Source organism: Sylvia atricapilla, chromosome Z (assembly GCF_009819655.1).
Source record: "Sylvia atricapilla isolate bSylAtr1 chromosome Z, bSylAtr1.pri, whole genome shotgun sequence".
Lineage (NCBI taxonomy): Eukaryota > Metazoa > Chordata > Aves > Passeriformes > Sylviidae > Sylvia > Sylvia atricapilla.
In genome coordinates this window covers 8,950,414-8,974,134 of record NC_089174.1, presented here as the reverse complement: position 1 = coordinate 8,974,134, position 23,721 = coordinate 8,950,414, and the positions used below count along the sequence as shown (strand labels likewise).

Below are 23,721 nucleotides of genomic sequence, written 5' to 3'. Positions count from 1 at the left end.
CACTACAGAGAGTATAGACAGCATGTGTGCCAATAAAATTAAAAATATAATGTAAAAATATAGAGCATGTTATAACCCATAGACAAGAAAAGATCAGGCCTTGGAGTCAACATCCCAAATTGTTCTTCCCCCACAAGCTCTCTATTCTCCTTGAAATACCAACTTACTTCAGAGACAAAAACAAAGAGAAATACAGAAATTAACAGCAAAAGACAGAGAAATACAGTATTAACACTTTTTATAAATAAAATTGAGTCTATATACATTTTTCCTCACTTTAAGTTGTTTTATTTGGTAGTTAAAAAAAGCACTTACAACATTCTGTAAGACACATAAGCATCCAGAGTGGACAGATAGCTGCTGCAAATCTACCTTTGCCACACAGGTAAATAGCTTAATGACCAAGGAAAAGTGGATGTTTGTCACACAGGTGACTTTGCTCAACACTGTTCTTGTGGAATATTTACATCTCCATTACACTGAGCTGAGACATGGAGTCACAGAATGTCTCCAAAAATATCACTATGGCTTTGTTTGCTTTCTTCTTCCTCTCTAAAAGTGTAACCATATGCTAAGTTTAGTGGGTGTTTTTAGTTGTTTCCTAATTTGGAGTTTATTTAAATAAAAAAAAAAATAGATTTGATTGCCAACCAGTAAGTCAGAAACAATTCTACTCAAGTCAGCATAAACTAGGTACAAATTAGCATGAAAACTGTGAGGAACAGCCTCAGGTATATCAGTTTCAAGATCATATAGTACATCCATTGCCCAAGCAGTGTGCACTTTTTAGATTGCTGTGGGATTTTGACTATTATTACCAGAGAATAACATTTCTTTTAGAAAATAGACAATTTAGACAAAACTACTTTTAGCTTCTTTTTATGCCTGTTCCCAGAAGACTTTTCACCTTCTTTTCATGGAGTACTGCTTTGAAACATGCAATAGTTTAACAATGTTTTCCACATTAGACCTCCCAAAGTCAAAATTCACATTACTGAAATCTTTTACCCCAATATTTTCCATCTCAAAATGTTCTTTGAAGTTTCCATTCATATCAGCATTCATAAAGAAAAATCTAAAGCCCCTGAACAGCAAAAAACTCTAGCCCACACTCACAAAGCTGCATTTTTAAATTTTTTGAAACCACAAGTCCTCAGTGCAAATACCCAAGTGTATAAATCAAAGCCTCTGTGAACACCTGATGTGCATTACCTACATATTTTTATATAACATGTCACCATCTCCTAATGCCCCATCTCTCAGCTCTCTGATCCGTTAGTGACCAAAGACGGTGCCTTTTTTTTTTTTTTTTTTTTTTTTTTTTTTTTTTTTTCATTCCTGACAACATCAGAAACTGAAAACACAAACAACAAATTGCTAGCCAGGAACTGAGTCAAGTTTATATCCTACCCCCCTCCTGATCCAGCCTGAATAGGAAAGTTAATGACTTGATGAGCAGCCCACCAAAGTGCCAAAACAAACCTTTGTAGGAATTGCCATGAGCCAGCAAACCATGTCCCAATCCTCACAAAAAGCACTGGCTGTGCATGGGACGCTGATCTTGGGAATGAAACAATGAACAAACACAGAGCCTACCTGAGTTTACACAGCTGACATGACATTCCTCTCTTTTGCCTAGAACATCTCTAAGGTGCCACAGGACCTGCCCAGGAGGTACCAGAGAGCACTGCCCACTGATCAGCAGCCCCTGTGGTCACTTCTGGAAGCAGAGTGGCCCAGCATAGCCAGCTCTAGTGCCTCTGGACTGCCCTGCAATCAAACAGTGCAGACTCTCCTTCCACTCACACAAATTAATTCAGAGAACACTGCTTCCAGAATAACAAGGAGGGATGCACAAGTAGAGTGAGAGCTCTTTTGGCATCTGATTCAAATCACAGCTTCTTGCAAGGAACTATTTTTAAGTTTTGTATCAATCTGCTTGAGAAAGGTTCCTTCTGTTGCCTACAAATGTGCAAACTCCCCCTTCAAAGAAACCCAGCTCAGGACAGCAAGATCCAGCCTTGCACTTTCACCCTAATCAAGACTAATCAGATATTTCACGACCAAAGCATTGCACAATGTTCCTGCAGAGCATATTCTGGTGACCCCCACCAGAGCACTGCTGAGGGCCCCCATTACCTTCAATGAGTCCTGTGTGTTCTTCACAAGATTACAGGTAGCACAGCGTTACCCATGAAACAACCCACATTGAGGCAGTCTGACTGCTCCTGGAAGCATTACTGCTTTTTCCACTGGAACAGGCATGGAACTGCTGTAGGAGATTAAGGAATCAGGGAGAAAAGGGCGACTCAATAAGCATATGGATGCTGCCCATGACCTGACCAGTGAGGTGAGACCATTGTTTGCTCAGTTATCAGAAGTTCCTGTATGAAGGCATTGTTAAAGCTCAAGAGGTCTGTGAGGGAAAAAAAAAAAAAAAAAAACAAAAACAAACAAACAAACAAAAAGTAACAGCAGCACACAATGGATGCAGATAAACAACGACTGAACAAAGCCCTGGGCGGCTGCAAGACAACGGGAAAACTTATTAGCCACAAGCATCCTATATCCTGCCTCCAATAAAGCAACACAGATGTTCTGCTAATGCAGAGCACGAAAAGACAAGAGCGCACTAAGCAGCTATTGAGCCCTCCACAGGAGAGAGGGGCAGTGTTCCACAGCTGTTGGGTACAAAGAGGTCCAAAGGATGGACACGAAAAGCCTCTTAAAGGGTCTGAGAATGTAACATCTCTGATGACCAGTAAGGGTGGCCACGCTTACAGCCATGAGCCCCTCAAGATGTAAGCAAACAGGGCTTTGCAAGCCCAGCTCTGGCCCAGGAACAGAATGACCAATGTTTGAGGGTTTAGTCCCCAGGGAGGTTATCTCCACCAGGAAATGCATGGCATTAGACACACACAGAGTCAGGCTGCAGCACTGGGGACTGCAGCCCTCCATGGCACAGGGAAACAGGGCTCTATCCACTGAGAGCAGCTGGATCAAAGAAGTGCCCCAAGATCCACTTTCCTGTCTGCAAAGAGGGGTACAGAAACAGCCCCATCACCTTTGGCCAAGCGCTCTGCATAGTCAGACCTCTTCTCGAATAATTCCCAAAGACAGAGTAGTCAGCTCTCCATGAGGCTTTCCTAAGTCCAGAAAACCCTGTTCTCTGGAAACCCAGAAAACCAGCACATACTGGGCACCTGCTACTGTGTCAAGAGGCAACTGCAACCAGAACATTATTTAACCGCCAGTTACACAGGAAACACTGAGCTGTAGAAGATCACACCCTACTCCTTCCCCTGGGTTGTTTTGTTTGCTTAACATGGTGTTCCCCATCCCACCCCAACACACTGCTGAAGTGGGAGTAGTGTTTGCTCATACCAGTGGATGGGATTTGAACCCTAGCTGCCCATGGACTTGGTCTTGCACATCATCCCAGCCCCAGCTGCGCAGAGGGGCTGGCACAGAGAGCCTGGGCGCGCTGCAGGAACTGCACTGCCAACAGCACACGTGGGGAAGCGTCACACACCAGATGACGGCACAGCTTAGAGCCCAGCCAAGCTGGTGGCTGCACAGGAACACCTCCCCAGGATGCTGCAAAAACCAGCAAGGGGCACAAAACTATATCTCTCAGCATGGCAGCCCTCCTTTCCATTCACAAAAAAACACTATAAAATATGAACATATTAATCTCTTCATTAAAAGTATCTGCACTGCCACTGGCTACAATTCAAAAGTTTCAAGGACATAAAGAACAAGATTTTTCCCCTTCAAATAAAAAAAACTTTGTCTCTTACTGTCAGCAAACCAGCAATGTAAATGAACATTTGAAAGTCACTGTATAACGAAGAGTCATTTCAGATAATCAGATTAAAAAGAGAAAACCGAACGCAAACAGAAAAACTTGATCTTCTCAGAAGAAGAGAACAGAAAGAAAAATATGAAGAGGCCACTAACAGGAACAAAATGGGTAAACCAGTGTTAGTCCAGATCTAGCCCTGGTCTGAACGTTCACATATATAATTCTACCAGTTCTGTTACTCACTATGACCATAAAAATAAATACAAATCTTTTCAAGCAACAGTTGAAATTTAAGAGAAAACTTTTAAGATTATTTTCCAGATTCTTGCTAGAAATTTTAACAGGTTACTTTGGTTAAAACATCAAACACAGTGTCAAGAATCCTCATTTGCTATCAGTTATCCATATGGTATCAGAGTAAAAATATTTTTGAGGAGTCATACATCTGGGGAAAAGAAAAAAAAGTGGATCTTCATTTCCCCATAACCATGATGAAGTGAAGTCAGAAAGAGATGCCCACATCCGCCTCTTGTGAGCCCCTGCACTCCGCACCCTGACTCACAAACCAGGTCTTCTGTATTTTTAAAAGTCACCCTGGAATTCCAGCAGGGACAAGCAACCAAGAGCCATTTCCTGCCTCCAAAATCGAGTCTGCATGGATTAGCACCAACCTCAAGGCTCAGCCATAGCTCCAACAGGCCTGGCAGAGCATTCGAGTTCATGTGTCCTTAGCAGGAAGCATTTTCCCAACGGCCATTTCTGGAAATGTTGTTCTCCAAGTATTTTGGCTGGTCCTCATCTACCAGATAACCTTAAAGAGCATTTTCAACCCTGTCTCCAGGAAATACATGTAAAGTTGATTCATTATCTTAAAATGCTGCTTTCGTTTCTGCTCATTAAAAGCACATTTCAGATCCCTGCACCAAATGCACAGCTGATGTGATCTGGACACTCAGAACTGGGTTTCAGTTCTCTACTCTTTTAATTTCATTTGCTCCCCACAACCTGTGTTCTCTGTTTCGGGGACAACAATATCAGACCTGAGCTACCACTGAAAAAAAACCCTGGATAAAATCCTCTCTCCCTGCAATGCCTGGCACTCCCGGCAATCGTACCCGATGTCAGACTCAGCCTAGATTCCAGGAGCAGCATCCTCCCTGCAGACCCAGAGCAATAAACAGCTGTTCTGCACATCCCACACCCCTGCACACCGAGCCACTCGAAAGGGAAGGAAAAGCAAGGAAGCTTTAGGTAATGCACGCGTTACAGTCCTCACCTTTAGGGAGTCAAAGCAGGCAATAACTCGACCATTTTCCACATGGCAACTCCGTGACGGATGGGCGAACTTGCACTCTGCATCAGACCGAGAACAAGTCCCTCTCTGAAACTCTCGACACACTTCTAACGTCAGCCATTTTGTATCACGAACCAGGGAAACGTTTACAGCCATATTAAAAAACAAAAATTAAAATGCAAGCAATTGCACCCTTCCTCAGGGTAATATTTACTGCTGATCTTCTTTTTTCTTCTTTTTTTTTTTAAAAAAAGGGTAAAAAAGTGAATTCAAGTTAAACGTGAAGAAATAACTAACTTGTTGCTTTGGTAGAACTCCTATTCATCAGCACTTAGGTTTTCATTTAAGTCAAATCGTGTTTCTTTAAACAAGAATTAAACATAAAGCCAATCATAAAATAGAAATCTTATCAGAACAACTGAAAATCAAATTAGAGGCCAGCTCCTAAAAGTGCAATTGTAGAAGTTAAAATACAAGTGTTATATTTTGTGCCACTGCCAAAGTTACTTGCAAATAACTGGCAGACGTTCAAAAGAATTCTGTGCTCTCCAGTTAATGGTTTCAATTATTCTTGCAAAAAGCATATGCTGCTGGCAGCACTTCAGTTTGTGGAATGGTCTCGGTCCTTGGGGAGAAAACTTCGGGTTTGATTTTTTTTTTCCTTCTATTTCTTGCTTCTAAAAATTACGGTTCACGAGCATCAAAACAGGCAAAAGGATGTCTGATTTTTTTTTCCTCTTTCTTTTCTTTTAAATATTTGCTACATAGTCGGGGGAAGGAAAAAATAAAATGGCTGAGCAAACTGCGTGTGAATAAGGAGCAAAAAAAAAAAAAAAAAAAAGGGCAAGGCTGGAGGAGCCGCCGTCAGGGCACGGACCGCAAGCAACGCCGAATTAAACAGAGAGGGGGGCGAGGGGCAGAGAGAGGCAGCCCTAGACAGAAATCCAAGCAGCGGTGGCTTCAGGAAAGGCACTTTTCAGCAACCTGCAGGAGAAAGAGAAATAGAATCAGCCAGGAGCCTGCGGCCCCGCTCGGGCGGGCGGGCGCGGGGCGGCGCCAGCGGCCATTGCGGGCACCGGGGCACTGCCCGCGCCGCGCTGCGCATGGGAGGCGGCGCCGGCCAATGGCGCTTGCCGTTACAGCAGCACCCGCGGCCAGCCGGCCAATACAAAAGGCCGTTTCATAGGGAGCGGTGGGTGCGCGGCGCACGCCGCAGCCGCGGGACCCTCCGGGACGGCCCAAACTGCGGGCGGCGGCGGGGGTGCGCCCCGCCAGCCCTCCCGGACTACGGGGGAGCAGTTTGCTCTTCAGTATTTCTGTGTTTCATTATTAATATTAACTATCCCACCCCTCTTCTGTAGGAAACCTTCAGGGAGGCAGAGCAGTCGGTGGCTTTCTTATGTACAAGGCTCCAGCTCAGCCCTGCACCGCTCCGCACTTCCAAGGCGTTCCATTAAACCCATCCCCAGCGCAGGGCCGCTCCTGCGACGGCACGTGGAGACAAATGACTGCTTCGCAGCCGCTCCTCTATGGATTCAGAGCCTACAAAACTAAGAGCAAACCCGACAGGGAAACCTAAGCCACACACACATACACACACGGAAAATATTAACTCATTGCTCACAGCTGTAGTTTTCCACCAGACCAAAGGCAACTCGAATTACTCTTGACTCCAGCAACTCGTGTTATACAACAAACAACTTTCAATGCATTCCAGTAGAAGGCTTCCTTGGCATCCACTAAAATGTTAAGCTGTCCCTAGAGTCTCCCATTCTAATATTAGCTGTACCATTGCCGCCTGATAGGATTGGGCTGTTTCCAAGTTCCCAAAATCCAGCCCTTTATCTTCCTAAAGTACAACCGTCCACTTTTGCAAACATTTGAGAGGCACAGGATGTTGCCTGTGTGACTGCTATTAAGATTTCGAGCTTTCGCAGGAGAAGAGCCTTCAACTACAAAAAAAGGAAGCTTAAATTCCTCTTTTATTATTGGTGTGTTATTGCAATTATACTGATCAGTAACTGAAACCTACTGGAGCTGGAAACAATGGAAACAATGCTACTAAGGAAGAAGTGTGGGAAGAGGCTGTCATCAGCAGCAGGGGGTGGGGCACAGAGACTGTTTGATTCACAGATCGAATTATTTCAATTTAGAAAAAACAACGCTCGTTAAACCTACACTGCAAGTACTTTCTAGGCTTAATTAGACTCAAGTTGATAAGAAAACCTGCCCAGATCCCTGCAATCCAGCTGGAGGCATCAGCACAAAGCTTGGTTTAACCCATGCTTCTGGAAGGACCTTTGCATTTTTGCACATCAAGTGGGGAACAGAGACTGCAAACGTCATATTTGCTAAGTGTGTTTTAAACTTCAAAGAGAAGAAAAAAAGGTGCTCTAAATCAATTCCATTTTTGCAAACAGGGCAAATTAATACAGCAATCTCATTCACTGATACGTGGGCTCCCTGTTCAAATGAGCTCAGAAAGCAAAAGAAAAGAAAAGATGGACAGAAACCTTCTGCAGGGAGCTAAGGACTAGCTGGGTGCAGCTCTTAAAAACGAGCTAGAACAGGTCAGATATGGGTGGGGATTAGAAAGAATGCACTCTCAGAAGTTCTTCTGAGCAGACTGAAATACAACCATCTTGTGGATTAAGTGCCTATTCCACAGCTTCAGACTCCCAAGGGATGTGAGGGTCTGCTAATGATGCGGATAGAATATGATGGATCTGACCTAACACCGTTACACCAAACACCAAGATGTCCTCACAGTGTAGTAACATCTGCCCTTCCCAGCCCTTCAACCTCAAGAAATCCCAATGTAACAAACCAAATGTTGATCTTGCTCTCAAGCCATGCACCTCAGGGGCACACACTGCCCACAGGTACATGGCTGCACTAAACTGCTCAGTCCTCAAAATGAAGGGCATCATGTTAATGAAAGCTAAATCAAATGAATTCTACAAAATATCAAACTACAAATATCGAAACATCCAGACACATGTAACACGGTGGATACTTTTCTTTACAGCTTGTGGGGAAGGAAACAAACCCACCGGTAGAAACTGCCCCTGTGCCACACCTTGCAGAAGGGCACACTCATCTGTACAACATTCAAGAGACAAAAAATTTTCTGTGCTATGTAAACAACCCACCTCCCTGCAGAAGGATTGACTCATCTCAGACCCTGGCACTAGAGCTCCTGTACTGGAGGGAGCCAAATTAATGAATATATTTTTCATACTGCAATACTGCAGCCTGCGAGGCACCTGGCAGAGCACAGCAGCAGCACACACTACCCCATCACTTGTTTGCTGGGCACTCAGGAGAGCAGTTAAGCACATGCTTAACTCTGAGCATGCCAACAGTCTTTCTGGAAAGAAAATCTGAAGCATGTACTTAAGTGCTTTGCTGAATCAGGGCCTAAATAAATGAATCTGCTTCACAGGTTTATCAGGACTGGGAGGCCAGCAAGCACAGGCAGCAGTCACCGTGTTTCAGCTTACATGATCACAGCGCAGAGGAGCACGAGTTAGGCTTTTCTGCAAGTCAACAAATAGAGTTCTGTCAGTGTTTGGATTGCTGCAAATCCCTCTCCATGCGGTCACGGGGAAGGCATGCATGCAGGGCTGACATCACAGCAAGCGCTGCACACTGCTGCAGCAAGGCTCCCACGCACAGCCCAAGGACAGCACACCTCAGACAAGAACCCACCACTGACAATACAGAGCTTCAGCTCTCCAGGTTTCAACTCCTGGCAGCAAACTGTTCTCACCAGAATGCACCCTTACAATCCCTTTTTGCTGGGGGAGGGTGTTGGGTGGCTGGCATTTTATTCCCTTTGTTCTCCTGTATATTTCAAATGGAAGGAATTTAAAAAAACAGAAAAAAAAAAAAAAGCATCCATGCCAAAACCAACATACAACCTACAAGGATTAAAAAAGGAGGTCCAGAAATCAGGGGCTTCATTAGCGTGCAGGAAATACAACAAAGGCTAGGTGCTGCCTTTTGAACCCTTCCCAGCAAGCCAGATCTGTCTGGCAGGGCTGAGCTCTTCCACTACCACATGAGGCAATCTCATTTCAACGGCATCGGCATCAAAGCTGGAGAAAGCAGCAGAGCAGAGAGAAAAGCCTGTGGCCTTTATCCCTGTAAAGAAACTACAATGTCCCTGAAGCCTCTGCTCAAGGGCCGCTTGCTGGGCCAGGCTCTAATTGCCTGAGCTACAGGAGGATGGGGTTTGCTCCAGATGTCAGACTCAGCCTTACAGCTACCAAAGTGCAGGGGGGAAAGGGCAGTCTGAGGAGCAAAGGTCACACCAGGGCTCACCTCTGCTGGCACTAAGATGCCCTGACTGCTTGAGGTAACATGAGGACGAGCATTCACTTGATGCTTGAATTCCTCCTGCTTGCCATGAAACTGATCCCCTTCCACTGACAGCCCCCATGGATGTCAACTTGTGAGGACACTTCCTGACAGCCAAGTTCAGAAATGGTAATTTATATGACAGGGTGGATTTCAGCAGCTCCCAAGTGTAAATGATGCTATTTAAAAGAGATTTTTTTTTAAGAAAAAAATTACTCAGTAGAAGTGCCAAGGTGGGTTCCTTATTTACTGTTTCTCAAGGATTTCTGGGTCACAACAGCTCAGTTGAGAAACAGAAGTGCTGTTGCCCTAACTCACAGTCCAGTGAGTAAGAAGAGCAGCTATTCCCTTTGCCTGAAGAGGAATAAGGATACTGGAGACACACTGGAATTTTCTCAAGGTTAAGTTCCAGCCGTGCCCATTCTTTATCATATGCAATGCTGTCCATGCTCCTCTCCCACTCAAACCACCAGCACATGACCCTGGAACTAAGGACCAGCTCTCCTGAGTCCAAGCTCAGCCCTACACTGCCAGGCTGCAGTGTGCTTTACCTAGTTTTGCAAGTTACAGTCAATGAAAGTTGACTCATCCTGGATGGATGGATGGATGGATGGATGGATGGATATCCTGGAGGCACAGCAACTGAGAAACTGTGCTTGCAAAATCAAGGCCTCAAATTTTATACTGATTCCACTAAAACTAAATATTGCTATTAATGTTCACTGAGTGTCCAGGTGCTGTCAGAGCCCAAAAAAGACTTTTGTCTATGGGCTTTCCTCAAAACACTAAATTCAGCTGGCAGTAAAAATGCCACACTCACTCATCGGTCTTGCACCTTTGAGATGATTCTGTAACTTAGGCTTTTTATTGCTCCTTAACAAATATGGAAGAGCTTGGTGTGCCCACCACCACATCCTCAATAAGCCAGAACAGGGAACTCCTCACCCAAACAGCAGTAGAGATGCTTTCATTATCAAACAATCTTCCAAATAAACACAGTGTTCCTGGAAACACTGAAAGGCAAAGAGAAATGGGAGCAATGAAAATAGCACATTGAAATGCTTTGTTTTGAAAAAGAAAGAAAACTCTGTGGAGAACACCACCACCCATCCAACAGCCTTCCTTTCTCTTCCCCTTTCACAGCAAGTACTAAAAAACACATGAAACTATATCCTTGCCTATCAAAGGAACCAAAAAGTTATAGTCAAAGGCAAGGTTTTACTGAAAAGTTCTAATGTTACATTTATTGGCAGTGATGCATGAGTTAATATAACGCACATTTCTGGGCAGCTTTCCAAGTCAGTGAGGAGGGGAAACAAAAAAGTTAGAACACCTTCATCTAGAATCTACCAAGCCAGGAACGCAGTGACATTAGTTGAGTTGGCTGACATTAGAGAAGTTCATTTTGGGCCTCAGAAAAGCCCACAGAAAGTTAGGTGCTATCACCATTGGATCACAAGGCTTCACTTGGGACTGATTCAAAAGCGCTGCTTCGCAACAGCGAAAGAAACCACAGAAATACCCCCCATGAAGTCCAGGCCTGGCTCCTCCATTGCTGAAGCACCAATGACAAGGTTCTTACCCTACCTGACACAAAACACAGCAGTGTCCAGGTTCCCACAGACACGATGCCTGTGCTGGTGGAACATTGACAGTTTGCACACAGCGGGGCTGCCCCGGACATGGGCCGGCTCCCGCCCCTCGCGCTCCCAGGCTGTGCTCTGGGACCAGAGCCATCCTGGGAATGGCAGCTTCTCCAGGGCTTCTCAGCGCTTGTGCACTGAATGGGCTGCAGTAGCAAGACCAAAGAAGGTCAATTTATTTTCTGTCACCTGCAAGAGGTATTTTTGCTTTCAAATTAGAAAATAATATTCTATTTTTTGCTCTGGCCCTCATACTTTAAAACAAACACTTCAGGGACACAGTAGACACTTTGAATATTTCCTTTGTTAACATTCTGTACCTGGACACTTTCTCCCTCAGGGAACAGTTTACCTAATTTAAGGTAGACCTTTACAACTAAAAGAAAATAAACCTCCTTTTGTTCTTCTACCAGTCACTCAGAAAAAGAGCAAGTTTCCTCTACCATGGGCATACATGAAAAGTTTCTGTTCAAGGTCTAATCGCAGATGTTGGGGGCCATGAAACACCAGGGGTCACACCACATGCCAAAAAGTCAGCTCAGCTCTGAGTGCCGTCTGTTCAGAACAGGATGGCAGAACCCAGAAATAAATAATAAACGCACACAAGTAAAACAACCCCACAATGCTGCTGCAATTGAAAAGCCTCACTTTCAGGACATAAACCCACTACAGAAGTGACAGGGTAGATGTTTGGGCATGCAGGTACCACACAAATCTGTGCTGAAGGAACCACTAACACTTGTTCTTTCCCCACACTCTCTCATTGTGCTGGCTTAGAGCAACTTTGTAGAGTGGCTGTTACTGGTCGTGACCTCTCTGGACAGAGCAGCACAAGGAACATCCTCCTGCCCCTCAGTGGCAAAGGCTGTACACACTGCATGCATCCCATCCCTTCAGAGGCTCGCCAGCCTTGCTAAACTACTGGATTTATGGCACCCTGGGAGATGACTGTGAGGCTCTGCAGGGTCAGCAGTGCCACCATCCTTGGGGAAAATGGATCGTGCATCACTGTCCTCTGGGTGGCCCCCACTGTTCTTAGCTGCCCTGGCACAATCTCAGCACCTCTCTTACATACAGAGGTGGGCAACTGAAAAAAACAAAGGGAGAAAAAGAATGAAAATATGCAAAATGAAGTAGCATGAGGGAAGGAAGCTCTTCACTACTGAGAAAAAGAATGTATAAATACAGGGAACTTTATCCTCCCTTGTGTACATGTAGTTCTCCACACTTACACCCTGAAGCAAACAATCGCAGGAAAAATTAATGCCGAGTTTAAGGAAATATTGAAAAAATCCCTTTGTTTCTGAAATCTGCCATTCTTCAATGTGCGCTATGGTGTTCCTATTCCCTCAGCCACCTGAAATCTTGAGTCTGTTTTCCTTCTTCCTGAACCTTCAGCACTTCTTGTCCACCAAAGTTCAGGGAACTCCTCTCCCTTTCACTCCTACAGGATTAGCTCTTCAAAATGGTTCCACAGGCAAATGGCTGGGAGTTATTTCTCACTATCTGCTAGGGATTTCTAAGCCAAAAATGCACTACAAAAACATTGCCGTTTAAGGAGCTTTTTTGTTTATTTGTTTGTCTTTGTTCAAAGTCAGAGAAGCTGCTGTGCTGGACCCACACACTTGCCTTGGCAGAACAAATACCTTCCCATAGGGTGTTGCAGGACAGCATGCATTGCAGTGCTTCAAAGGGAACTTCCCCCTCTTTCACTAAATAAATTTGTTGTTAGAATAACCACACATGCACATTTCTGTTCTTTTGGACTTTTGATTTTCTGCCATCAGCTTATGTGTAACCAGTTAGAGGCTGAGACCTCTTTCCTACTCCAGCCCTCTACTAGGACTGATAGTGACCACTGCCATCCCACCCCTGTGGGATCTGGGGGATGCTCTGCTGATCAGGCAGCCAAGTGGGAGTTGTGCTTTACTAAGGCAATCACCAGCAAGAGACACGTGGAGGAGGATGCTCCCTTCTATTAGGATCTGCCTGGCAAATCCCTTCTGGCCTCCTAAATGAGGCAACTTCCCAGTGCCAAGGGCCAGGGAGCCACCTTACAGCGGGGTGGCTGACCCAAAAGGAGTGTTTCCTCTACAGTGCAGAAGCAGCTACTGCACTTGCTGTGAAACAGTGTTAAAATCCTCTCCAGTGTCAGCACTGCTTGGGAGGGGTTAGGACCACAATTACACCAGCTGCAAACACAAAAGAAAAGGAAAAAAAAGAATTGTTGACAGGGATCTCTGGAGGTCAGCTAATCCAAACCCTGTCTCAAAGCACAGCCAGCTTCAGAGGTGGATGCTTCCATATCCAAGCACAAAGAGAGTTGTCTCACACAAAGAGAGCTCAATTGAGTCAAACAAATTTACAGAGGAGACAAGAAAAGCCAAGGCTCATTAAGGGTTGTTCCCCACCAAGTAATGGTAAGAAATAGGATCAAGCAGATGTATCCCACAATCTATCTGATTATCCTACTCAGTGTTCAAGAAACTCCCAAGGTCTTTGCCAATCAGATAAGTGTCCACATGTGTTTGGGACAGCTGAGGAGAGGGAATGCTTTTACCCAGCTGCCCTTCCTGGGGTTCTGCTGACAGAAACAACCTACAGGTATCTCATAAGCTCCAAGCATGATCCTAGTATGAAGCAGGAGAAATACAGAAACAAGAGCCCGGCTCAGCCATTTGCTGTGCCGCAGAGGCAGCCTGGGACTTTCAGGAGGTATCAGATGTGTTCTATACACAGGGGAGACCAACCCAAGTCTGGTGCTTCCTAAGTGCCTCTCCCCAGGCACACATATTTGTGCCCGGAAAATTCCCACTCCAGACTTCTCCATCACAGAGCCTTCTGCTCAAAGAGACAGGTTTTTCTCCAACCAAAAGGCACTTTCCCTACAGGTCCCATATTATATCTCCTAAAAGCACATACATGCTCCTACACATACACTACAGCTGAAGACATTCCCGTGTTAACTGCCCTACCTGGTCACCACAGGCCTACAGAAAGAGGAGACAGCATTTGGACTGTGGTTTGAATTCTTTCTCAGCTGGAAGAATTCAGAGAAAACAAAAAAAGTTTTTGTTTTAACATTCTTTGTACTGAGCACTTGGATAAGCCATAAGTAACTTGGCAGCAAACCAGTTTGGTACAAACACAGCACACCAGAACACAATGCAGTCATCACAAAGCCACCCGCTCTGGGCCAGACAGTAATTTTCCCCTTTGCACAGGGCAGGCCTCCAAAGTCATTGTGCTCCTATATTTGAGTCCATCTGAGTTACATGACGTGTTAAAAAGGAGGACTTGTGCACAACAGGGAAAACACCTATCATTTATGGCCTATATGGGAGGGAATACAGTGAACAGAGGTACTCAAAATACATTTGTTAAACAATTCAGGACTTGAGAAAAGTAAAGCCTCGACTCATTTCTCAACTCAGACCTCTAACAGCATCCTCAGGGTGCAAATCAAACACATAATGACAGAAGGAGACTGAAAGGGTGGTAACAAAAGCATACAATGTAATTATAGTATTTTCTTTCAGAATTAAAATTAAAAAGTTAAAACATGTAGGAAAGCAGGAAAAATCAAATATAGTGGCAACTGAGAGCATATTTCCACTTCCATATGCCAGTGAAAATCCAGAGCAGCCTAGTCCCAAACCCCAAAGGTATTACCATTGCACAGGTAGTCATCATTTCGACAGGAAAGATGCTCTAGACCTGTCAGATTGGGACCCTGGAAACAGGGGCCCAGACACTGCTGCAGCCACAGGTGCCACAAATGACAAGTCACTTAATCCCCCTGCAAACGGGGGTTTTTCTTTTCCATTTCTCAGAGATATCTGGCAGATAAAGCACAGGAACTGCAATCAGGCATTAAGAAACTGCTGTGGTAAAGGCTGCACAAGCCGTAGATGAACAGATCTGTTTCAGACCTCACAGCCATTACAGCATGAAGCAGCACAGAGGAGAGAGAGGAGAAAGCATACACAGGCATAGAGATCTGCCCCATTAATCCAGGAGGACGAAAGGCACGTCCAACAATTCCAGTCCTGCTTGCACAGCAGTAAACACCCTGCCAGCATGAAAGGGGGGCACTGCTGTCATACTTACAGGGGAGCAGCCAAACCAAAAGGCACTTAAAGCTGTAAGGGCTAGTTATGGCAGTGTACTTTGGCACCAAGTACCACCCACTCTACTCTCTGTCCAGTGCCCCTGTGGGAAACAAGGTTTAGGGGTGCATGCAGAGAGAAGCCAGCACAGCTAAGCACTAAAAAAGGCAAGAGGAAGTCAAAATCACCCTTGAGGCACTTCCCAAGCCATTCAGAGTTGGTGTGTTGGCCTTCCCTGCCTTTCATACACCCCAAAATCTGTTACTCATTACTGTTCACTCACTGGAAGGTGGAGGAATCAACTTTTCAGGTACTGAATATACTCTGTTTTCCCTGACATGCCTGAGTCATTGACATCAACTGAAATCCTCAGATCTTCAATTATCTCATTACCCTCCTGCATCTCTAACATCACAACCTGTAATTCCTCTCCCCCACGGAAATCTTAGTGACCTGAATTGTTTTCAATTTTCCCCTTAAGGCCCGTTGGCATGCTTTTCTTCAGAAAGCATCTAAATCAGCATGAAATCTCTGAATCAAAACCAGGGGCCCAGGAAGGTCAGCAGATGTACAAATGAATAGTGTCTTCCATGTGCCCCACCCTTCCTGCCACCAGCCCCTAGCCACATGAAACACATAAGCATCCACCCCTGCCTGGCTGGGTGTCTGTCCAAGCTGAATTTTAAAGAAGGCAGCAAAAAAAAAAAAAAAAAAACCAAGTAGGGATAGATTTCATTAAACCTTGAGCACACACACTGAACCATTAATGCACTTCTGTCCCCGCCCCCAAAGAGGAGCTTGGGTGATGGCAGAGGGAAGAGGGGATAGATGGCAAGTGAAGTCTTTGTTTTAATTGGCTGCTGTTAAGAACATTAGAAGGATGTTTGAAGGAGAATGATTACGGGCAGAGTGCAGAGGAGGTAATCAGAAGTGTCCAACAAACTGAATTTATGATGTGGCTTAACAATCCATCACCTGGCTGTCATACCTATGTACGTGCACATACGTAAGCCTCAAAATATATTTAGCTCAGGGGGTCTGGAAAAAAGCAGCTTTTCTTGCAACCCCAGCTAGCAGTACTTTGCTCCTTATAATATTACAGAAGCAATCTTCTTCCAACAAGGGAGGAAAATCAGATCTAAAGGATAAATTGTTCTAAATTCTTCTTAGTGTGAAGACAACTTTGTTTACTAAACGCATACGAGGGAACATATGTGTACAGCACAAACTCAGCAGTGGAAATTTGGCTCCCTGCAATTCCCTGTTATATAGATACATATTTTCCAGAGGAAGCCCAATGGTCTTGTTTGTTTTCCCCACTAATAGAGGAGTTCAATGAAATTTTCTATTGGGAAAGTCTAATGAGGTCAGAATAAGAGAACAGAGTAACTAGGAAGGAATGTCATTGCATTTTATTTTTAGAAGAAGGATAAAGGTGGGGCCTCACAAGAGGCAGGGGATGGGCCTGTTTTGGCACAGAGGGCCAGGCTGGAACGCTTGGTCCTGTGCGCCTGAGGGGGTGTGAAGCTTTTCTTCTTTGCAACACTGAATCCCTTGCCAAAATCAGTGAATGAGTGGAGGGGTCCAGCTGGGAGAAGAGCAGGGGGCGCACAGACAGCAGGGTGGCAACAGCCCTGCAGAATGACTGAGGGGCAGCTCTCAGCCACACTCCCCTCCCCAACCTGTTCCCTTTTCTTTCCTGGGAAGATGAGCCCCTTCAGCAGCTCCACTGATCTGTGGATCTCTCTACTGCAATTTAAAGGGAATCCAAGTTACAACAAGGTAAACACGGAGGGGATCAAGAGCAAGAAAAGCTCAGTGCAGAAATGCAGAGGGGCACACGGCTCTGCAAATGGAGCAGTCATGACTAAGACAGGAAACAGGATTGACTGTTGTTAAGGCTGGATGTCAAAATCCAGAGAGGCAGCCTCAGGGAGATGAGATGGGCCAGAGTAAGGCTGTGAAAATGAAAAGGAAGGAACACAGCTAAATTAAAGAACTGAGGCAGAGCGGAAAGGGGCTTGACCAGGATAAACAGGTAAGGAGGAAAAAGGGTGCATTCAAGAGCAAGCAGGCTGTGGTCTGTTTCCTGGCATCAGCTAATCTGATTGGCACAGAGATACAAGAAACAGAGGCTTAAATAGCTCATGGGAGCAGACCTTCAGCTGGAGAGAGCCATCATCACGCAGCAATTAACTCCCTTGCAGGGTCTGCCCCCAAACCCAAAGTGGAGAGCTGACCCTGCTGAGCACTGCCAGTGCAGAACGAAGGAGCACAAGAGGAAATGTCTTTCCAAGGGTTAACAGACAGCAGAGAACAAGCTGTTCCATGCATTCAGGTCACAAAAAACAGAACTGGGACTCACCACATGAACCATGCAGACGCTGCTCTGCCAGGATCACCAGAGCTCAAGTGCAGAAGCAGCAAACTCTGCCTGCCAGGAATGAGACTGCAAGGAGTTTCACCTTAAAAACGTGCAAGGACAGTGTTAACCCAGGGGAGTATTATTTAGGGAACACTGAGGCATCTGAGAAGACCAGAAACTAGAATCTCTGTTCTGCCTCCTGATATTCTGTCTAGGAAATGAGTAAGGGAAAACTCTTTAGGGGGAAAGTGTGCAGGAACAGGCAAAAAGCAGTCTTTCACCCTTTCCTGTGCTGTCAAGTGCTGCAGGTTTCCTACTTGTGCTGAATATATGGGTGGAAACAACCCAGAAGACTAGAACCAGAACCCCAGGAATGCTTAAGGGAGGGCAAGAAAATGCTCCTTGACAGCAGGTTATGAGAGGCTGGACTTCTCCTCCAGCATGCAAACCCTCAAACATCATGTTTCAGAGTGGTGCACTCTTTGTGGGTCCTTCGTCTGCTCCTGTCCAGAGGCACGTGTGGGGAAAGAAGGCAGGAACAGCACAAGTGGAGGAATGACTCTCCTTCCAGTGGGCTACCACTGGTGAAAACAATCCAGCAGCCTCTATAGATGCCCAGCAGTAACAGCACAGCAGACATGCACAATCTCCCAGCCTGGTGCTCCAGCCTCCCACTCCTGAGGACTCCCTAAGCATCCCACTGTTTGCCTGCTCCCTATTGCCCATCCAACTCCTTGTTTAGTGCTTGCCCAGTCTCCGCAGCATTTTGAAAGCTTCATGTGCCCACACCTTTTGGCAAGGACCTCCAGAGCTCCACTATGACTCATGTGAAGGGAAAGACCTCCTGTAAGTCCTTAGCCACAGCCATAACCTTATGTCCCTGCCCTTCGCCAGCTGCTTTTATGATATGCCACAGACTGAGGATCAGTCTCTTCCCAGAGACACATGCTTTTTGAGGCTTCTAGTACCAGCAATGAACCTAAAATCTATGTACAGCAGTTTACTTTTAAAGGGAAGGGGCAGAACGAAACAGAGTTATTACAATTTCCAACCCTTTCTGGGAGCTTGACATGGCCAGTCTCATTTCCAGCCCCAGAGTGGGGAGAAAGCTTGCAATTAAAAAAATTAACAGTGACCTTGAATACAATGGCTACAGTTTAACTAACCCGCATTCAGGCTTTGTCAATCAAGAAGCCCTTCTGTAAACTACAGCACAAAGGCACTTCTCCAAAGATCAGGTTACCTCAGCCCAGCCACACCAAGGTGGAAATTTTAGAGACCTTTACTTCAAAGCCCAGAAGAATTCTTCGCTGCTGAAACTGCCCTACTTGCTCTTCACCCTCTGCTCTGCAAGGAGCAAGGTGAGCAGGAGTCTGGCTAAGCCATGGTGAAGGCAGGGCTTGCAGTTAGACAGGAACAGCCAGGAAGCATTTCCGAGGCACTGATGGCCAGCTGGATGGGGCTGCATCAGAGCCATGGACCTCATCAGCATCTCAAGCTCTGGAACTGCACAGCAGAGGCTGCACCAGGATTATAAAACAAAATTAGAAGATACTCTTAAAACATGCATCTTACAGCTACGTCTTCACAGATAATCACATCACAGGTACAGGACAAGGTTAGCAAGTAAGTGCCCAGAGCTAATAAGCCACTTTATCCATTTTATCTAGCAGAGAAGTGGTTTTTACCCTCCATTCCATAGTAATGTTACCTTGACAGGTGCAGTGCCCACAGTAAATATTATGTCTGTCCCATATTCTGAATAATCCCTTTAGGGATGGAAGTAAATATACATATTCAGGGAATTGATGTTTCCTGCAGCCTCCTGCACAGCTCGCAGCATCAGAAAATTAAGATGACTGGAAGAGCAAAGCCTGATGCTGCTCCTAAAGCAGAACTTATTTAGTATCATTACTCATTGGCCAGTTAAACTTAGGGAGCTGGCTACTCTGAACTCTTTTCTGCTTACTTTTTATAGGATTATAGGGGAAAGTATAAATTCCAAAGAAAAGTCCTGGAAATGCCATGTGCCCTAGGACACTGAGCCTAACTTTGCCCCTCTCCTTAATTTGTTAACCTTAACAAACTATCAGCTGCATGCCTTTGCTCTTACTGACTAACTGGAATACCACTGAAATGTGGTGGCAGTCGGTAATTAGTATTTTTAACTCTTGGGAAGTGTTTTTTATGACAGTACTTCCTGCTGGGGTTGGTTTTAACATGTTGTCCTCACTCCTCTGGAAGGCTCACCAAGACCACATCAGATGTAGACATCTGTGCATGTGGATGGCCCAAGGTCTTAGAAGTGTTATCAGACTACAAGAGAGCTGTGAGGTCCAAATGGTCTTGTTTCTATCCAGGCAGATGTTCAGCATTGTAGATTTGTGCAGTTTTCCCATCATTCTCCTCTCTTGGAAGTTTTTATTCACTAGATCAGCACATCCCCTGAGCTCCACATTATTTCTGCCCAGCCTGAGCTCTGCCTGCAGACAGGAGGGCTCTTTTTGTCTGGATCTTTGTTCTTTCAACATAATCTAAATATCACTCCCTTAACACCTGATTTAGTACTTCAACCCCTCTAATTACACACAGTGAGATTTTATCGGATATCTGATTATTGTTTGAAAGTCTGAGCACTTCATCCCAGCCTCAGAATTGATCTATTGACTGCCTCCAAATCTCACATTTTAATTTAACTTTTAACACTTTATACCCGCATTAATTACATTTCCTATGATCAATATCAACAAACACCATCTCTGGCCCTCTCCTGATAGAGAGATCTTGTAGACCCTGTCCTGCCAAATACTCAAGACAGCTTTGCTCTTGAACATGGACATTTACAGGGCTTATCTATCCAGTGGAAGTGGAAGAAAAAGAAAAAAGCCATGAGAAACAGCAGTAGTGAGAAAGCAGCAAGGTTTAATAAGCAACACCACCAGAGGAGATGTGCAGGTGCAGACCTGGCCACGGTGGTGGCATGGGGACTGGCCTGGCCCCAGGATGTGGGGAGAAGAGACTCCAGCCAGCTCAACATCCATCTGTTTGGGAAACTTGGCTCTGAAGCAGGGAGTCACCACGGCTCCATTGTAATTCCTGCTCACTCCTAACAGTGGGTGAGCTGGGCTTAGCCTGTCCAAGAGCCACACGCAAGCACTAGGCCACGGGAAATGCCTGACTGGCTCAGTATCTCCTGGCATTTAACTAGCCTGCAGGTCTAGTCCCCCTGTTTGCCTCCACACAGCACAACAGGAAGAGTGAAGTGCCCCTCTGATCTCGGAGTCCAGCAGATCTCTTATTAGTGAGCACAAACTGCACAGACTAATTAAGGAAAACACCCATCATGCTGCCATTCTATCCGGCCATGCCAGTCTCAAACATGGCTGTCATAAGGCACTGGATCCAGCTTTACCAGGAGAACAGTACCAAATCTCTTTCTCTAGGCCATAGGAAGCAGAACTGGCTGTGCTTGAGAAGGGCCAGGTCCTCCTTGTACCCTGTCTGCAACACATTTGTGTTTGCGTTGCGACTGGAGATGGAAGATGACATTGTCCCCAGTACTGCAGAAAACAGGAATATTTGTCCCTGAATAATTTCTCTAGCATATTAAGCACAAGTCATTCTTATGCAAAGACTGCCCTGTACAGCTGCCAAGGTCAGTAAGACCTTGCTTTATTTGCTGCATAAGGGCTGGCTGCGCAAGTTTTACCTTGTACATATTTTTCCATGTGTTGTCTTAGATTTCCCTGCTGCTAGTGTCTATGCATCTTGCTGTCTGTTCAGTAGGTCATGCTACCTTCTCTGGCTGTTAATAATGACTACCCAATATCCAGTGCTCCAGAACAGTCAAAATTCCAGCAAACCAACTCTTACAGTATGTTTAATTCAAAAGACAGGAAGAACAACATTGAATAACAATTTTCAAGGAAAACATGCTCCACAGCTTTTGCTAACAACATCAATATGTTTCTATTTTCAGGGGGTCGTGACCTGCTATCCATTCACACAGACATCACTGTTCACATTCTAGTATCTACATACAGATGATTTTTTGTGCAAGGGTTGCATTCAACCACATGGCACTGCCTGCACACACAGGCTCTGGATTACAATATCAGTGAGTGCTGTCTTCAGGAAGCAGCCAAATACTGAAGAGCCTGGGTTTAAACAGATGACAGGATCTGAAAATAATTCTCTACATTTTTTAAACTGCAGACACATTTTTACAGACTACAGACAATAGTTATACCTAGACTAAGGATTGTCCCTCTCCCCAGTTTACTAAATCCTGTAATATTGCAGGTACAACAGTCAAATTTAGATATTCACACAAGGAAGAAAAATAGTATTTTGAAACTGTACAATATCATGATACTGCAAAACTCAAAGTTCTTGACATTTAACCCAAGCAATTCCTTTGCAGAAAAACAGAATTAAGTGATCTATCCAGTTAGGAAAACTTGCCAACAGCTGCCCTGCTTAGGAAGCACCCTTCCTCACCACTCCAGCCTCTGAACCCAAATCAGTGGGGAATAGCAAACAAAAATGTCTAATGTCTCCTGGTCTGCCAAGAACAGTACAGCAGAGCCCCTCAGTAACCCATCTTTCTTGGTGGTTTATTTCCCCACACCTGGTCCACCACAGCAGCAGTTGGTGCTGAGCTCCAGCTTACCAGTGTCTGTTGCAAACAACCTTCCAGCTAGTGAGGAGATCTGGTCTGGTGGGAACAACAAGCCAGAACCCCAGACAACGGCTCATACATCTGTCTTCCAGCTCAGAAATCAAAACGTTTTAAGTGTCTCACTTTGCCCTCCACACTGCTTGAACCCCATTCACGATTTACAGCTAATAATACTAATGTCACATCACCCAAGGGCTAAAAGCTCCTGGGGGTAGAAACCCTCTTCCCCTTTACTCTAAAACAGTCTCTGATTCTGGTAAAACTCCACAGCCATTACCAGTAACACAAACCATAGTCCAAACTTAAACACATCCTAGTGCCAGCAGTCTCTCAACAGGGGACAGGCAGCAGCACTACAATGGGGCTGCACAAGAGGGGTTAAAAAGCACTGCTGAAAAGGGACGCAAACAAGGATTCCAGACTCTGAGCAAGCACACTCTGCCACACAAAAGGTGAGCATCACTTGTGAGCGAGAGCTGTCTGGCTGAGTATGCTGCCTTTGTTAACAGAGAAGGCTAGAATGATGGAGTGGGCTAATTAACTGCATTTTACTTTGGGAAACCCCGGCCTAAATCCTGGCTCTTGTCACAGTTGAAAATGAATTTAGGGACCAGAATAAAGGCCAATATAATTTATTTTCTACTAAATCATCAAACAGTTGCTGGCCCCTGACAGAGAGATCCAGAATTCTATGCAAGGCTACTACTGCTTATGGAGCTATTTCTCCAAATATAAAAGTTATTAACTGACTGACGTGAGTGGTGATCACAGCTATCCATGCTGCTTAGCTGGACTGAGCACCCCAACGTGATGAATTACCATTCATGATTGCCCACACTTCATGATGCAGTGCCACATGAGTTGCAAGTCGTACAAGGAGGGACATCATGCCTGGCAGGATTCAAAATTCAATTTTCATATGGTGTCATTTATCCCTTAACTTTGAAGAGCTAAAGCACATCTCTGGTGTAACTCTAGTTACTTCACTGGAAAACCACTAGGACTGGTTGTGGTCCAAGAGAGCTGAGGGTAATTTCCCCACTTCCTCCTGGCTGAAGGCTGCCCAGCAGAGCCAGGAGGGAAGCAAGTACTTTCCCCATAAAGTAATTCTCTATTTTTATCATGCTAAGAAGGTTTTTCATTTGGAAACTAAAACTCCTGCTTCAGGAAGAAGCTAAGCACCCTCTTCCTTTCTGATTTATACCAGAAAAGTGTTCATCTAATCAAATCAGCCATTTTTTTCTGAAAGGAATCATTGTAGAAATAAATTAGAACAGTAGACCAGCTTCCAAAGGTCTCTAGGAAAGAAGTACAGATAAATTACATTCCTGACCCTGGAGGTGGCATGTTCCTTCATACCACTGTTTGCAATGTCACCTCACCCATCCCAAAGGAGAGAGATCCATGGTGTCAAGAGCACTTCTGAGAGCAACATACTTAATGTGTAAGTAGCAGCTAATAA

The 23,721-nt window shown here is 45.1% G+C and overlaps 1 protein-coding gene across 8 annotated transcripts in view; it reads right to left on the bottom strand.

Annotated features, from left to right (window-relative positions):
• The window catches only part of LOC136374069 (muscleblind-like protein 3), an 88,499-nt gene that overhangs the window by 50,019 nt on the left and 14,759 nt on the right, over positions 1-23,721 (bottom strand). For 5 of the 8 annotated variants that reach the window (XR_010745807.1, XR_010745808.1, XM_066339234.1 and 2 more), the window contains exon 2: positions 5,082-6,083. The exons of 2 other annotated variants lie outside the window; for them this stretch is intronic. Coding sequence is in view for 4 of the 6 variants with exons in the window: in XM_066339234.1 (XP_066195331.1) it covers positions 5,082-5,255 (174 nt within the window). In the remaining 2 variants the exon portion in view is untranslated. Of the gene's footprint in view, positions 1-5,081; positions 6,130-23,721 lie in introns of those variants that run through there. One more of the 8 variants, XM_066339233.1, reaches the window with a different exon arrangement.